The sequence below is a fragment of the Abramis brama genome (assembly GCF_963993115.1).
Source record: "Abramis brama genome assembly, chromosome: 7".
NCBI lineage: Eukaryota > Metazoa > Chordata > Actinopteri > Cypriniformes > Leuciscidae > Abramis > Abramis brama.
Genome location: NC_139969.1, coordinates 35,504,600 through 35,522,879, shown reverse-complemented (window position 1 = coordinate 35,522,879; position 18,280 = coordinate 35,504,600). Strand labels below are relative to the sequence as shown.

Here is an 18,280-nt window from a genome sequence, read left to right as displayed (position 1 = left end):
AGGCCAAGAAAATATGTCGTTTTAACAACATAACATCTCGTTATTACGAGAAAATATGTCGTTTTAATGACATAAGATCTCGTTATTACAACATAATTGAGGGGAAAAAATAATATGTATGTGGCAGCAATGCATCACCGTAGTAATGACATCCTGCACAGGTAGAAAATAGGTTATCAAGACAACATGTTAACACTTGTAATAGTTAAATTAATTTTATATTGTCCAGTACACATCTCCACTTGTTCTTTGGAAAGCCTGAAATGACCTCAAAATTCTGAGGGACTGTAAACAGGGACGGCACCCTCTACAAAATTCACTATTTTTGGAAACATTCTATATAAAAGAAAGAGGAAGTGTACTCACTATATACATGAATTGAAGACACAGCAGTTGTTTTATGTTGAATTGGGATTTTAATCAAATAATTAGTTTATACAGAAGTGTTGAAATTGGAGTAAAAGTCCATTATTTCTTTGTGTAAACAAAATGAGTAATTCTCTGTATTTAAACCAATAGGCTAGCAATAGTAGCTTTTGATTACAGAAGCCACCTATTACATCAGTAATACACTGTAAAGGCTAAAAACATTTGATTACTTGTTTTGGTTTGCAATACAGTATTTTTATTTGATATACAGTTTTCAGATTCTAGAAAGTAACTTTAAAATTGTTTATATATCTATTGTTTATAAAAATACGTAAATTGTAAAAAAAAAAAAAAAAAAAAACTTATTAGCCTACATTTAACCTTTACTCACCTTCGTTGCTCATTGTGCTCAATTTAATGCAAATATAATGGAATTGTGTTTGAATAAAGCATCCATTTTTCTAGTGAAACATTTGTTCCCCACTGAGGATCTAGGACAAAGTCAAGGCCAGGAACTAGAGCTTACCAACAGAGGCAAAAAAGTCAGACCACGCCACCCGCAGATGAAGGATCACTGCACTTCACTGCGTGCGCACACACACACACACGCACGCACGCATGCACGCACATATTACAAACAGGACTCGCTCTACACTGGCCAAGAGGGGACTAGTGTTTCTGGTCATTTTGAAGAAACAAAAATGACATACAAAATTTTCTTGCCAAGAGGGGACCTGCAACTCTGACCGATGTCTAACTATCCAACAGGGGACTTGTAACTGATTGCTAATTTGCTTGAATATAAGGTCTGTACCGATTTATATGTTTAGTTATTTTGAAGGACTTTTATTATGATGTTGGTTAATGTGTTGGAGTGACAGTGTTTGTTTGTTTTATTGTTTTTGTTTTGCTGTAGCTCTTACGGTGTCTACATGAGTGTCACGAATAAAACGCTAATGGAAACATCAGTTTAAGGAGTAATTTGACCATCATTCAAGTGGGGTAGCTACAGTAAGAGCTTGGCCATTCGTCGTTCGACTCTGCTGCGTTAATGACTGGTGTCCATGCCGACGGGTCTTTAAGAAGTGGATGTTCACGGGCAGCAGGTCGATTTCCGATGGTCAAATGTGGTTCGTTTATGGATAACTACGGCTGAAATCAAGGATTAAACGATATACTACGGATTGCGAAAGACTGTGTTCTTCTTCAGGTGACATTTATCCCTCCACGCACTTCTACAGCAGTAAAAGGATATTAAGGTGAAACATTTAACCAACTATAGACATTTTCTTCAAGTTTAATACAAGGGTTGAAATGTTTAAAGCCTTTTGAAAGACCAAATCCTTTGTTGTGTTTGAAGAAGGGATATTTATACGAGTTTTAAAGGAAATATCTGTCTTTAAAAAGGGTTATTTAAAACACTTGATATTAATGTTTGAGGCTACATGATTACTGTTTTGTAATTTAAATGACTTTTTAACTGTGCTGGACATCTTATATTATTGTGTGTGTTAATCTGGTAATTTTAAAATGACTGAGTCAAATAATTGTGTTGATATTGTTGAATGTGAAGGGCTGATTAATAGTCTCCAACATGATATTGAAACCCTTAATCATGAATATCAAACATCAACAGAGAGTTTAAAGAGACAACAGATAATAGAGACAATTGAGACTAAAGAACAAACTTTGAGTGAACTTAAAAGTAAACTTCAAGAAGATTTAGCAGAATCTCAAGGTCCTCGACGTTCTGTTCGTCCACGAAATCCTACAGAAAAAATGCTTGCATTTCAAAAAGATGAAATTCAGAAGAGAGAAAGAAAGCTTATTTCCATGTACGAACAATGGAAAATGTCTGCACGTAAGGCTAGAAATCAACTCAAGTCTGATATTACTGAGAGCCAGCTAGCAACTCTAATTGACACCTTGGAAGAGGAAAAGGAGAAAGTTATGCATATCTATGTTGAAGTTAGAAATTATGTCACGCCATCTACTGAACTGAGACGTCGTATTGATGCTTGTGAGGCTGTGACAACAGAAATAATAAAAGTTGCTTATGAAAGAATATCAGGCATTGATGAATTTGATGTAGAACAAGTAAAACATCGCTTGAAGGATTTGCTTGAATCTAGCCATGCTCGTTCTATCTATGGCTCTACTGTTTCTCGAATTAGCCATAAGTCTAGTGCTCGGTCAAGTCATCGTTCTGCATCTTCATGTGTAGCATCAAAACATGCCGAAGCAGCTGCAGAATTGGCGGCAAAGGAAGTGGAGTACAAAATGCTGATGGAGGAAAATAAACGGAAGGAGAAAATTCACGAGTTGCAAGAGAGACAAGAAAGAGACCTAGATGCTCAAAAACGTGAACTAGAGCAGTTACAGGCGGAAAAGGATTTAAAAGTAGCACAGGCAAGGTTCGAGGTCTATAATCGGATAGCAGTGCAGGAAGTTGATAATCCTTCAATAAACCGGGTTATCAGAGAACAACATTGCCTGCCTCCAAGCTTTTCTAGCCAACCTGCTAATGACATATCTCCATCTCAAAATGAACTGCCTTTTCTTGTTCAAGCCCTACAAGACAGCATAAATTTGAACAGATTGCCAGCTCCAGAGCCCTTTGTGTTTAATGGTGATCCCATTCAGTATGTTGAGTGGAAGGCTTCCTTTATGTCATTGATTGATCGAAAGAGTATATCTGCTGCTGACAAACTTTATTATCTAAAAAGGTATGTGGGTGGATCGGCACGCAAAATCTTGGATGGTACCTTCTACAGGAGTGACGACGAAGCTTATAAGGATGCCTGGAGCAAATTAGATCAAAGGTATGGTCAATCATTTGTTATTCAACGTGCTTTTCGCCAGAAGCTTGCAAATTGGCCAAAAATTCAATCAAAGGATGCTATTGGACTTAGAGAATTTTCGGATTTTCTTAACGCCTGTCAAGATGCCATACCTCATGTTGCAAGTTTACAAATCTTAAATGACTGTGACGAAAACCAAAAGTTAGTTCAAAAACTACCTGAATGGGCTGCTTCGCGTTGGAATCGACAAGTTACACAAACCTTGAGAGACAATAAGGATTTTCCTGACTTTAAGACCTTTGCAGCATTTGTTTCGTTAGAAGCAGAGATTGGTTGTAATCCAGTCACATCATCTTACGCTCTCAGCTTAACATCTGTTAACAAACAAACTTTCAGAGAGTCCAAAGGAAATAAGGCTAATGTCTTAAATACTCAGACTGATTTGGGACTTAACAGACCAAAGATCATCAAGAAAAATGTCAAACCTCCCTGCGTGTTTTGTCAAGATCCTCAACATCAGCTCTATGATTGTTCCAAATTGATGACCAAGACACTAGCAGAACGACGGACATATGTGAAGGAAAACAATCTTTGTTATGGATGTTTGAAAACTGGCCATAGTGTAAGAGACTGTCGTCATCGCCATTCCTGTAACTCATGTAAAGGGAAACATCCTACTTGCCTTCATGATGATAACTTCACCAAAAGAGAAAGGCTAGTTCCATTAACTGCATCTGCTCCAAGGTTAGAAGATGAGTCGACAGCCGTTCTGTCTCTGAGTGTGGCCGGAAAGGGATCATCTTATACATCGATGGTTGTGCCAGTATGGTTATCATCAAGCAACAATGTGAGTACAGAAAAACTTGTTTATGCCTTGCTCGATTCACAGAGTGATACAACCTTTATCGACCAAGAAGTGAGCAATGTCTTGCAGGCAGATAAATTTCCTGTCAAGTTAAAACTGACCACTATGACTGGAAAGGACACCATAGTGAAGAGTGAAAGGATTTCAGGACTTCGTGTAAGGGGTTATAGTTCTGCTACTTATATTGAACTCCCCCCTGTTTATACTAAAGATTGTATTCCAGTCAACCATGCACATATACCTACGTGTGAAACAGCCAAACTTTGGAATCATCTTTCTGCAATTGCTGAGGAGATACCCTCTTTAAAGGACTGTGAAGCTGGTCTTTTGATTGGCTATAATTGTGCTAGAGCGCTGGCACCAAGACAAGCGATTTTAGGAGAGAATGATGAACCTTATGCTGTCAAAACTGATTTGGGTTGGAGCATTGTTGGACCTTCATTACCCAGGCTTGACTCTTCAGGTATCACTAGTCTTTGTCATAGACTTTCTGTTAAGGAAATTCCTTCATTGACTCCAGCAGATGCTATACGCATTTTAGAATCTGATTTTAAAGATGCTAATGATGATGAAAAAACTCTTTCTCAAGATGACATCATCTTTTTGAACAAATTAAGTGATGGTATAAAGAAAAATAGCTCTGGACACTATGAAATGCCTCTACCCTTTAAAGAGAGACCTAATTTGCCAGACAACAGACAACTTGCTCTTGTGAGACTTAACCATCTAAAGAGAAAATTGTTAAAGGACCAAAGGTACAAAGAGCATTATGTGAAATTTATGGAGGAGGTCATTGACAGAGGAGAGGCAGAGGAAGTTAAAGATGGAGGGAGTCAAGGTGAAAAATGGTATGTTCCTCATCACGGTGTTTATCACCCGAAGAAACCAGACAAGCTGAGAGTTGTTTTTGATTGTTCTGCGAGGTATGATGGAATAAGTTTAAATGATCATCTTTTACAAGGACCTGACTTGATGAACAATTTGACCGGTGTTCTTCTCAGATTTCGCCAGCACCCTGTTGCTTTAATATGTGATATTGAGAAAATGTTTCATCAGTTCCATGTGCCTGAAGCAGACAGAGACTTTCTGCGTTTCTTGTGGTGGAGAAATGGAGATTTAAAAGAACAACCTCGAGAGTACAGAATGACAGTTCATCTCTTTGGAGCGTCTTCATCTCCAGGATGTGTGAACTATGGATTGAAGCATTTGGCTGAAGGTAACAAAGATCAGTACCCTTTGGGATTTCAGTTTGTAATGAATGATTTCTATGTAGATGATGGTGTTACAAGTGTACAAACAACAGAGGATGCAATTCAACTTGCTCAAGAAGCCCGAGACCTTTGTGCCATTGGTGGCCTTAGACTTCACAAATTTGTGTCCAATTATAATGCTGTGCTGGAAAGTATTCCTCCCTCAGAACGAGCAATCAATGTAAAGGAACCTGATCTCTCATTTGATTCCTTGACAGAGCGAACATTGGGGATTCAGTGGAACATTGAACGTGATTGTTTCAAGTTTGATATTTCTCTCAAGGAACAGCCAGCAACTCGACGTGGAATCTTATCTACGATTGCATCATTGTATGACCCATTAGGGTTCTTAGCTCCATTCATTTTTCATGGAAAGAAAATACTTCAGGAAGTATGCAGACATGGTACAGGTTGGGATGACACACTGAAAAATGAGTTGCAGCCAAGTTGGGAGTGCTGGAGAAGAGATTTGGGCAACTTGAAGAAAGTGAATATTCCCCGCACATATGCTCCTCCTGGGTTTGGAAAGGTAACAGAAGTAGAGCTGCATCATTTTTCAGATGCTAGTACTAGTGGCTATGGACAGTGCTCATATCTGAGGTTGAAGAATGAAAGTAAAGATGTCCATGTTGCTCTAGCCATGGGGAAGTCTCGTGTATCTCCTTTAAAGATTACAACTATTCCAAGGTTGGAGTTGACTGCTGCAGTCGTTTCAGTAAATGTTAGTAAAATCCTTAAGCAAGAACTTCGGTATCCTGACATCACAGAGTTTTTCTGGACTGACTCCAAGGTTGTTCTGGGATATATCAATAATGAGGCCAGACGATTTCATACATTTGTTGCTAACAGAGTACAAAGGATTCATTTAAGTACAGTTCCGCAGCAATGGCGGTATGTTCCAACAAGGGACAATCCTGCAGATCATGTCTCAAGAGGTCTCACTGTTGATGAAATGATTTCATCTGACTGGTTCACAGGGCCGAGGTTTTTATGGAATAAGGATATGGTTCTTCCCGCCAACGAGATTTCAGAATTACAACTAGGTGACTCTGAAGTCAGATGTTCTCAAACGCTTAACACAAAAGCAGTGGAACAGGAAACTATTGTAATTCGCCTGTCAAAGTTCTCGTCTTGGTCTCAGGTAATACGAGCAATTGCACGTATTCAACGATGGATTCGCAAGGATAAGTCAAACAGACTTTCTACAGTTGAGGAAAGAGAAAAGGCTGAGTGCCTCATAATCAAACTTCTGCAAAAACATGTGTTTGAAATTGAATTGAAAACATTAAGTAAAGGTATCCAATTGTCATCTCACAATGAATTGTGCAACCTTGATCCATTTCTTGATAGTGATGGTGTGCTTAAGGTGGGAGGAAGACTTCGCAATTCTTCTATTTGTAGTCTACTCAAACATCCTACAATTATCCCCAAAGACCATCACATTACAAAATTGATCATAGCTGACTGCCATGAAAGAGTTAAACATCAAGGCAAAGGATTTACCATCAATGAGATTCGTTCAAGGGGGTTTTGGATTCCAGGCATCAATCGTGTTGTAGCATCTCATGTGCGTAATTGTGTTACCTGTAGAAAACACAGGCGTCCAACAGAAGAGCAAAAGATGGCTGACTTGCCTTCAGAGAGAGTGAATCCTTCTCCACCATTCACTTACTGTGGTATGGATTGTTTTGGTCCATTTTCTGTGAAACTAGGACGAAAGGTGCACAAAAGATATGGATTGATCTTTACTTGTCTGTCTTCTCGTGCCATTCATATTGAGATGCTTGATTCAATGTCAACAGATTCCTTCATTAATGGCTTGCGCTGTTTTATTTCCATACGTGGAGCCGTGCGGCAGATTAGATCTGATCAAGGGAGCAACTTTGTGGGGGCTAAGAATGAGTTGGCTGAAGCACTCCAAGAACTTGACACTGAGAAGCTGAATAACTTCTTGGCTTTGAATCAGTGCGACTTTGTGATGAATGCACCATGTGCAAGTCATACAGGAGGTGTATGGGAGCGACAGATTAGGACTGTCAGAAGTGTCCTCCAGTCTACACTTTCAATTGCTTCTGAAAGGGTTGATGATTCATCTTTAAGAGCGTTCCTCTACGAAGCTATGTCAATCGTAAACAGTCGCCCACTCACTGTCAACAATTTAAGCGATCCAAATAGCCTTGAACCCATAACGCCAAATCATTTTCTTACCATGAAATCCACTATTGCTTTACCTCCTCCAGGCAAGTTCACTAAAGAAGATCTTTATGCCAGAAAAAGGTGGCGCCATGTCCAATATCTTGCTGAACAATTCTGGAGTCGCTGGCGTAAAGAGTATCTCTCAAATATTGCAGTCAGACAGCGTTGGCACACCCCTAAGAGAAATTTGTTAATAGGGGACATAGTGATTGTCAAGGACAACGATCTACCTAGACACAAATGGTTGTTAGGTAGGATTGTAGAAACAACCATAGATTCGGATGGACTTGTGAGGAGAGTTAGGGTTCATCTTGGTGACAAAGATCTTGGAAAGAAGGGAAAACGTCTAGGGAAGCTTTCTGTAATTGAACGTCCTGTTCAGAAATTGGTTTTACTGTTGGAGACTTGTTAAAGTTTTTTTTTTTGTTATTATTACTATTATTATTATTTTTTTTATTGTTTGAAGTGTCATTGTAATTTTGAAATCATTTGTTTATTATAACTCATGATTTGGTGGGAGTGTAACTGATTGCTAATTTGCTTGAATATAAGGTCTGTACCGATTTATATGTTTAGTTATTTTGAAGGACTTTTATTATGATACGGCCTTAACGTGCACCAACACGTGTATAAAGCACGCTGTGTTTCCGCCTTGTGCAGTGCGCACACTTTCGTGAAGGATGCAGCTTAATGCATGACGGTTTTCTTCCCCCCCATGAAGTTTTGTGCATCCCATTTGAGGGTTATAAGGTAAACGAAGTGTAATGTTTATCATTTTTGTAACTGTATCGTTTTATTGTGATGTTGGTTAATGTGTTGGAGTGACAGTGTTTGTTTGTTTTATTGTTTTTGTTTTGCTGTAGCTCTTACGGTGTCTACATGAGTGTCACGAATAAAACGCTAATGGAAACATCAGTTTAAGGAGTAATTTGACCATCATTCAAGTGGGGTAGCTACAGGACTCCCATAGCCTGCAATGGAACTGTGTGTGTGTGAACAGTGAAGTGAACTGGCATAAAGCCTGTCTTCATTATGTAACTTATATACTTAAGTGTGTATATATATACTTAAGTGTGTGTGTGTATATATATATATAGTCACTGTCGGGTGGAATCCTCGTATCTCCAAAACCATTATTTTTCAGGAAATTAGAAAAACGGCATTTTTGAGTTATTACTGTAAACATTGTATCGTTAAAGTTGGTATTGCAGTTTTTTACAATCACTTTGCTACTATTTTCAGAACCTTGATGTCATTTTTCAAAACTCTAGACACAAAACGGTTATCACTTGTAACACAGGCTGTCTAATGTTCAAAACATTGCATTGTGCATTCACATCTTTAAAGGAATCTTGCACAATCATTGGTTCAAAAAACAAATTTACTGTGAAACACCATTGAAACATAACTATAGATCACCCACACACAAGCAACTGATAGTTTCACTGTGTCGTTATTCCTACAATCATTAAATATTGTAGAACAAAATAGGTGATACAGGTTTCATTATGGTACTACATGTACAGTAAATACATCTGTAAAAGTACTGCAGTAGTAGAGAGAATACTACAGACACAGTGGAATCATTGAACAAAGTTTGTAATATATTGATGCAAAACACTACAGTACAATCACAACATAGGTTTATTTGAAGCAAAGCAAAAATAATTAGCTATGAAATAGAAAAGAAAAGACAGTACTGTAAAACATCAAATGCAGTGTTCCTCAACTTCCTTGCTTGTACTGTAAGAAACAAAACAGGAGTGATTATTGTACTTCTACATTGTCATCAACTCTGTATTGATGGCCACAGGATTTGGCCACAGGTTCTCATCTACGTCACAATGGATGTTTCCATACAACTATGCATTACGAGTAATGCAACAGTTACTTATCATTTTGAGCAGTTGTATCAATTGATAGTTAGATCATTGTAAGGAAATGAATAGACACTTATTTGAAATGTAATGTGTGAATTGCCTTTTGAAATAGTAGTACTTTGATGTTAAGTTGTGTCATATTGAACAGGTGATTTTTGTTGAATGAACAAATGGTCTAAGTTTTATGTGTATTGTATCCAAGCAATTGAGAAAATGGTTAGAGTTTTGAAAAATGTGCATTTTGATCATTGGTTGTTAGTTTTGTGTCTAGAGTTGTGAAAAATGACTGAAAAGTTCTGAAAATAGTAACAAAGTGATTGTAAAACACTGCAAGTGTATAGATATACTTAAGTGTGTGTATATATATATTGTGCCCTTATATATATATATATATATAAGTGCCATCTGAAATTGTCTGAAATTGTCTGAAAAAGCATTTTTTTCAAGCTCGTATATTTAAGTTCAGTAATTTCACTTTAATGACAATTAATAGGTAATTTTCATTGCCAGTAATGTGAAATAAGTGAACATAAACATACAAGCTTGATAAAAATGATCATTCTAGAAGAAAATTTCAGATGGCACTTTTGCATCTGAACTCTTCATATATATATATATATATATATATATATATATATATATATATATATATATATATATATATATATATATATATATTAGTGGTGGGCATAGATATTTTTTTTTTAATCTAGATTAATCTCACTGTAATCTTGGAATTAATCTAGATTAAAATGGCTCATTTGAATTCTGAATATGTGTGCTACCCAAAATAATGACTAAAGGGCACGTGTTTCTTAAATACAAAGTGACATTTAAAAGAACTTGTGAAGAAATGCCAGAGATTTGTTTTATTTTTATTAAAACTAACATAATAAAGTATATATATATATATATATATATATATATATATATTTTTTTTTTTTTTTACTTTGAGCAATGATGGAGCTATATATATCTATATAGACTCTTCTTATGAGCATATAAAACAAAACAGCTCCTTGGAAAAAATGAAATGTAGCCTAATATTGTAGTAGCCTAGTTATAAACAAAGGTCTATTTTTAATTCAGATTAACATTTGAGGTCAGCAATTTTATTCATAATGTCAAAATAAAACCAACGTAATGTTACTTGAAAGCATTATAGCCTACTATTCCTGCCAAACTTCCATGGTTGCAGTTAGTGTTACTTACTACAGTAAATCCATGGTAAATGTTGCAGATCTGTGGACACTGGATAGTTCATTCATGGCACAATGTTTCTTCCTGGCTTCCACGCACTGTTTGATCCGTTAATATCGGAGAAATGTGAATGTTTCTCACTAGATCTCGCAGCAATGTTATTACTTAAGTAACGAATTCAAATGATTTATTTACTGGATCTCTTGATCAAGATCGGCTCGTGCTGCTTTGGTCCAAACTGATAAACAACGGTCCGTCAACCACACAATAACGAGTAGCTCAGTGTCGTTCCGCTTACATTACGTTTGCCATTTGATGTCGGACAATGTTGTGGTCTGCCTACATTTGAAATAACGAAATTTTGGTCGGCAGGAAAAATGGTCCAACGAACCGTTCGGTTTGAAATGCGTACCGAACACCGAACCGAATTCGGCTAGGTATAAATCTAAACATCAAGATTAACGGAGATATTTTTTTATCGCCTGATAAGAGTCTCACGTTAACGCAGCACGTTAACGCTGATAACGGCCCACCACTAATATATATAGGCTATATATATATATATATATATATATATATATATACATACATATATGCACACACACTGAACAAAATTATAAAAGCAACACTTTTGTTTTTACCCCCATTTTTCATGAGCTGAACTCAAAGATCTATGTACTTTTTTATGTACACAAAAGGCCTAGTTCTCTCAAATATTGTTCACAAATCTATCTAAATCTGTGTTAGTGAGCACTTCTCCTTTGCCAAGATAATCCATCCACCTCACAGGTGTGGCATATCAAGATGCTGATTAGACAGCATGATTATTGCACAGGTGTGCCTTAGGCTGGCCACAATAATAGGCCACTCTAAAATGTGGGGGACTGTATAGCGTTTTTACTTGATTTTAAGAAGTTTTAAAGCATGAAAAACGCTGAAAAATGTCCCCACTTGGCTCTGCGGTCCCCTGTCGGTGAGTGTGTAACGACACCAAGGTTCCGTTAGATAGGTAGACATGTACACACACACACACACACACAGTGCAATGCATTAAAGTCCAACTGAAATCAAAATTGACCCTATTTACTTTGTTAGTGTAACATAGTTAAGATTCATGTTAAATCCTACTAAATGGGATTATTGTGCCACCTGCTGTCATAAAGGTGTAACTGCAGCGAACGTTAGTAATGACGAAGGATTATGGGTAATCCTCAAAGCAACAGAGGATTTTCCCTGAGGTAACGTGTCTGTGAATGTCCGTGGACTAAACAATGTTAACTCACTTGAAAAGCATGTAAAAGTTAAGCTAGATTTTTTTGATTGAATAATATGTGTTGTAGATTAATTTCGCCATGTTTTTATGAAGTCAACCATCTGGTTATGTGTTTTATAGCCGATAGAAAGTCTCTCCAGTATAGCTAGCTAACTTTAATATGATGCCGTCTTTCCAGATAGAGCATGCGCTGTTTGTCCACATGAGATGACTACGATTGTTATCCTTTGTCATGAATGCAGGTATGTTATTATCATATGTTGTTATAAAGTGTTGTAATGTCTGAACATGAGATTGAGGTATTTTCTGCTGTTTATCTGCCTTTTGTATGTTGAATTGTAATGAAGTTACATAATTGTTTACACATAACTGTTAACATAAAATGGAAAGGTAACTGTAGGAAATCTGTATAATTACATAATTTTATGTTATTTCCTCATTGTAAGATTAAGAGGGACAATTTGGTTTGTTTTAATTATTTTGTTTATATGAGTTAAAATCCACTATACGATCAAATCAATGTGTCAAACTGTACTTTACTTTTGTGTAAAGCTTACATATGGGTAATCCTAAAAAAAAAAAAGCAACGGAGGATTTTCCCTGAGATAGAGCATGCGCTGTTTGTCCACATGAGATGACTACGATTGTTATCCTTTGTCATGAATGCAGATGCAGATGTGGAATAAACCTGCTGTTACCACAAACCTGACGGTGTCTGAGAGATTCTATCAGGCAGGAGACATTACACAGAGGTCACATTAGCGCATATTACTAGTCTTATGGTGAACAATTAATCCGTGCAAGTTAAAACACAGAAAAAAATAGTTTGCCGTCGTAATCTTTAATCAAAGTCTGAAAAGTTACTTCCGGTCTGGAATGGCGTCCCTTCTCTGATGACGTAGGTTTGAAGAATTGGTTTGGGAAACGCTTAACCACTCCGCTCAAACCGTTAGTCTGTTGAGCGAGAGATGGAGAGGAGGAGCGCTAGAGTAAAACCCTGCCCTCTGTTCAATATTCCTTTTCATTGGGAAATACCATAGACAGTATATAAACTGGACACAGCGACCCCATAGGTTTCAACGGAGAGAAGCTGAAGCACATTAGAAGCAGTCACTTCCTGATTGCCGAGCGTACTGCGCAGACTCAAACTGAGCTTGACGATGTGGATGTGACGTGAGCAGCCTGCCTGACAGTTGTAAGTTTTCTAGTAGACGTGCCAAGCGAAATCGGAACCATTCCCTTCCGAATCTCGCAGAGACGGAGAGTGTGAGTAGGAGCTGTCCATGAGCTAGGAGCAGGAGCAACGTCATGACTCTCTATGGGCTTCTCCCTTTACTTTATCGGACTTTATGCCTCCACGTCCCCCCGATTGATTGCGAGCTTCTCTTCCTGTCTCTACGGTAATTTCCAGAGAGTCGCGTGGTTATGACGCAATCGTTAGCCTACTTTTACAAAAACTGCTTCTACGGGGCCATAACGTAAGATACAAGGTAATGGAGCCTTTTATACATTGTCGTGTTTCTTTAGAAATAAACAATAGACAAATGGAGTCTTTAAACTCCTCAGATGTAAAGTTATTCGCTGTCAAAGTGACGCGAAAATGAATGGGAGTCAATGGGATGCTAACAGCAGGTGAAGGCTTGTTAGCCAATGGCGGCTCCCGGGGGTACCTTCAAAATAATAGGCTTGTTTGAGATGAGCAAAATCTGCGCAGAACCGATCACCGGTGATCAGCGCGAGATGCATGCTGGTTAGAAATGTGTCCGAGTGCGGTCCGCCTTGCTCTCATGTCAAGCTGACGTATGTCAAAAATCTCTCGCGAGCGCAAGGCGGATGTGTCGGATTCTGCAGTCGAGCGCAGTTGCTCTCCACTGACTGCGCTGATCAAAAGCATGATGGGAAACGACTTGCTGACGACACAGCTTAATGCTCATTGGTTTAAACAACTGTGATGTATTGTTCTCTTTTAAAATGTTTGATTTTAAAACTCTGATATCATGTTTTATGTGTATACGTTATGTGTGAATATTCCCAAACTATCTGACAGTGCAATCTCTTTGGGTTATGCAATGTAATTTTTATAAAAAATAAAAAAAATATTAAAAAAAACGTCTGTATTAAAGAAAAAATGATTGATAAACATGTATTTGGAATGGAAGTAAATAAGTACTTTGGGTGTCTTGTTCATATTTGCATATAAAAGCAACAGAACTTAAATTACATCCAGTTTATTAGCAACACTGTGCACGAGTGTGAATCCCGCGATATCCATCTTTGATCTCGCAGGTGTCTGATCCACTGCGAGAAGAGAGATCTGTCCGTCTTGCCTGCGCTTTTTTCACTCCTCCTCTCACTGCAGCCGCCTACTCTCGCATACATTTCAGGCGAGGCAAGGCGCATCTCAAACAAGCCTATTATGAAACCCTGACCGCCTGGGAAATACGTCACAGCACTGGAGAAAAGACGTTTGCAACTTCCGGTTCACGCGGACTTTAATGATAGTAATGACGAGATAAAGAGGCTAGAATATTGTCTGCTATTGTACACACAGTAAAATATAAATTCACATACACTTATTTTTTACCCCATAGTGTTATCTTTATTGATTCATTTTGTAATTTGTTTTGAAGAGGTTTGTTTGTTTTTTTTTATGTATTTATTTTGTATATGGAAGGCAAGGCTTAAGGCAAGATTTAAAATTGTAGTTGTGTTGTCACCTTGAATTAAATGAACAATAATCTATCACTGTGTTATCATCCACCTTTCCACAGCAAAAACAGAAGCTTCACAGACAGTTTACATCACCCCTAAAGAAGTCAGCCCACACATAGATCAGTGTAAGTTAGAAATACTGCATCTGTGATAAACTATAGGAAAGTTCTTTGAAAAGTGACATTATACACTCAGTATGTTTTTAAATACAGGCATTACGGAGTTTCCAAAATTGGCCCACACAAAATCTTCTTTTCAGACCTGTACAGTAGGGTGGTCCTTATCAAGCCCAATTTTATTTTTTTGCAAAATGTTAGTGTCTTAACCTCTTAAACTGTTCCTTTTAACTTCAAAATTAGAAATATGCAAAAATGTTGACAAAAAAAAAGAGATATTTAGAGGTAGCTCAATCAGGTGGAAAATTGCCTATGTTAAGCTGTGCGGCGTTATTGTGATATGCAAGTAATATCAAAAGTTGCTGCAAATGAACTACATTTTATTGAAATCAGAGCAACACTGACATGACAACAATCTCAAAAAAAGCACAAAGTTTTCAACAATCTCTCATTTCTGATGCTCAGCAGCCAGTGTTGACTTTTTGCAGACTGGATAGATCCGTCGGTGATCTTCCTCCACATGAAGGAGAAACTGCAATTGTTCTTCAGAGTGTGTGAGATAATTTTCACATTTATGCATTTGGCAGATGCTTTTATCCAAAGCGACTTACATTGCATTTCAAGCAACTCATTTATATTCTTAACAGTTCTTGCTTTCCCTGGGAATCGAACCCATGACCATGGCGTTGCAAGCGCCAACGCTCTACTGTTTGAGCTACAGGAAGGCTACATTGTATTCCCATTGTATAGCCATTGTATTCTTGTATTCGCTCGGCGTGATCATTGACTACTTTCATTGCATGTATGGGTGCCTGTGCCTCCTGATAATCTGCTTAATTCGGCCAAAGTTCCGGGTCAATTTCAAGGAACGTAGTGTAATTTTTTAAACCAAAAAATGTGCTCTAAACCCAAACAATAACCAAGGTGATCATCAATAGAAATATGTATTGATTCCACCAGGAAAGGTAAATCTGCTAAACCGGGTCATGGATGGATTAATTTGGATTCAGTTTCTACAATAAGTAAACTGAGATGTGTATCTAAAATACATATTTAGGAATATATGGTGCATTAGATGCTTTTATAGAGATTTTTTTTTAATTTTACTAGCCAGGTACAATACCAATTCAAATGATCTGTTTTTACGAAAATCATCAAAATCTCAGAAAGTTTAAAGCTATTGAGCTACCAGTAATTATTATGTTACTGCCATAAAAATTGGCATGCTGTATTTTCTATATAAAGGAACAATTTGAAGGATTAAGAGCATGACAATTGGAGACTTTAAAAATAAGGACCGCCCTACTGTACAGGACTTCTCCAGGTGTGGAGCTCGAGAGTGAGGTACACAAACAAACAGTTGTTTGACTTTATTATTATGTATAATAAACAAAACATGTATGCACCTTCATGTGAACCTCATTGTCAGCAGGTTGTCAATGCCTTCATGCATCTGGAAATCCAGAAGTTCAATGTTCGGTCAGCAGAGCGGGCGTTTTATATAGACAGCTATGAAATGGCATAATTTAGCATGTCCTTTACACACACTGTAGCTTGCCATTGTGTAGTAGTATAGCACAACACAAAGATATACAGTTACCCACACACTCTACATTTTTAAATGTAAATATTGTAACACTTGTGACATTTTTGTCATGTTTCTTCCACTTTGTTTTGGTTGTTATTTCTTTTGAACATTAAACAGTTTGTGTAGCAATCTATGTGTCAACTTGTATTTTTTTTCCAAATCCCATTATTATTCAATAATTTCTGAGAAATATACATGAGTTGAAACTAATTCAAATTAGAAAAGCTGGTTTTGCCTGAATGCCGGTGTCTGAAGTTATCCAGCAGAGGGCAGCAGATTCATTTTTAAATGTGAAGCCCCGCTCCCGATTCTGTTCTCAGTTATCGCCTAAAGTTTATTATAGATGCAGAATATTAAAAATGAAGGAAACCATGTCTGTCTGACCATCTTTATTAATAGACAGGGTGTCAATCAACACCACTGTCCCTCTGTCTAAAATGAAACGCACTTGTGCTTTGCTATGAGGGGGGAAACACCAGTGGCTCTGAAGAAGTGTCCACAAGTGTAAGTTAAAGATATTATAGGGCCATTGCAGGGACATGGGCAATTTCAAAAAGGTCAAAGCAGAAACTTCCTAAAGTTTTGTCAGTCATTTTTCCTTGGATATTGTTTATGAAGGCCAATGTCTTCTATTGAATTGTGCCAGAAGTCCTACAATTTACAAACACACCTCTAATAATAACACATTGTTACATTACATTTAGGACATTAAAGGAATCAACTGATTTGCAACACGTTGCAAGGAAATTATTTCCAATGCTCCACTGGACAAGTATGGAGAGCACAATGTGTACTTCTGCAGAGGCCTTATCAATCACCTCAGTAAGTATCTTCTTCCATATGCTGGATTGTGGACCGGGATAATGCTAAGTTTGCCATAATTAATCAACATATCCCTTTTTGGATAGAAATATCTGGGTTTGTTTTATGAAAATTAAACAGATGGCTTCATTTCTTTTTTGTACAAAGGTAACTTTGGATGACATGGGACAGGACCTCATTATGAGCAGTGCTCTAGGAGATGTCCTGAGAAAGCTTACAAGACAAGCTATTATAATATATTTAACATAACATGAACTTTGTTTGAATACTGTTATTGTGTTTAACTGATAAATTATGTTACGAATTCACCTGTTTTTTATTCCTTGCTCAGAACATAACAGAGGACAACAAAATGCAGGTTATAATGGAAAAGAGCCATTGGGCCTTGAAACACGTTTTACTTCTGGCCGGCTCACTAGGCTTGATGACTTTGTGGCCCGCTATCAGATAGGCACAACGCTCTCCTGAAGGAGTATGAAGACTCCGAAAGAGTTTTTAGAAGAAAGGTTTGAATGATTTAATAAATGTGTCATTGAAGATGTGATGGGTAATAGAGATGGGTCGTTCGCGAATGAGCCGGATCTAAGAGAAAATAAAATAAAAATATAGCCTATAGAAATTAAATCATTATGTAGGCTAATAATGAAATAATGAATGATTTTAATTGCATTTAAAATAATTGACTAATTCAAAAACCAACAAAAACATAGGCTAATTATATAGGCCTAAAGGCGCACACACATTTGTGTCGACTGTCTGATCAGCCTCACATTCTGTTCCTGTCAATCATACACGCGATGTCAACCAATTAAACTGCATGAGGGAGGGCCGAGCAAACTCACACACCAACACTAGAGATGCTGATAAACCGCGGATCAGGCAGATGACGTGACGACAAAATAATATTTTTATTAAATTCGGGCGGGTGGCGGTTGATCCAATCAAATGAAAAAAGTTTGCCACTAAGCAAACCTGCAAGCTATGCCCATGCAGCTGTCAGTAGCCTACTATTGGAGGAGGCCTAAACGTCTCTTAGATGAGACCGCCTGGGTTATTTTGTTATTTTGTTTCGATATTAATTATATTTTAAAACAGCCAATCGTAGCCTACTGTGGAATATGCATTTAAAAGAGAGACAGATTATGGTCTGATATGACTCAGAAATGACATCGGGCAATTGCAGCGCAAGATGTTCAGAAGAACGCAAG

The 18,280-nt window shown here is 37.5% G+C and overlaps 1 protein-coding gene across 1 annotated transcript; it reads left to right on the top strand.

Moving 5' to 3' along the window:
• The first annotated feature begins 1,515 nt into the window (after nucleotides 1-1,515).
• LOC311086886 (uncharacterized protein) lies at nucleotides 1,516-8,420 on the top strand. The gene is made up of 2 exons (XM_084120073.1): nucleotides 1,516-1,628; nucleotides 3,096-8,420. Exon 2 carries the CDS (start codon nucleotides 3,712-3,714, stop codon nucleotides 7,891-7,893), a length of 4,182 nt encoding a protein of 1,393 aa, XP_083976199.1. The 5' UTR covers nucleotides 1,516-1,628; nucleotides 3,096-3,711; the 3' UTR covers nucleotides 7,894-8,420.
• The last annotated feature ends 9,860 nt before the right edge of the window (nucleotides 8,421-18,280 follow it).

Coding starts and splice junctions, on each gene's coding strand:
- LOC311086886 (XM_084120073.1), top strand. CDS start 3,712: ATGACCAAGACACTAGCAGAACGACGGACATATGTGAAGGAAAACAAT.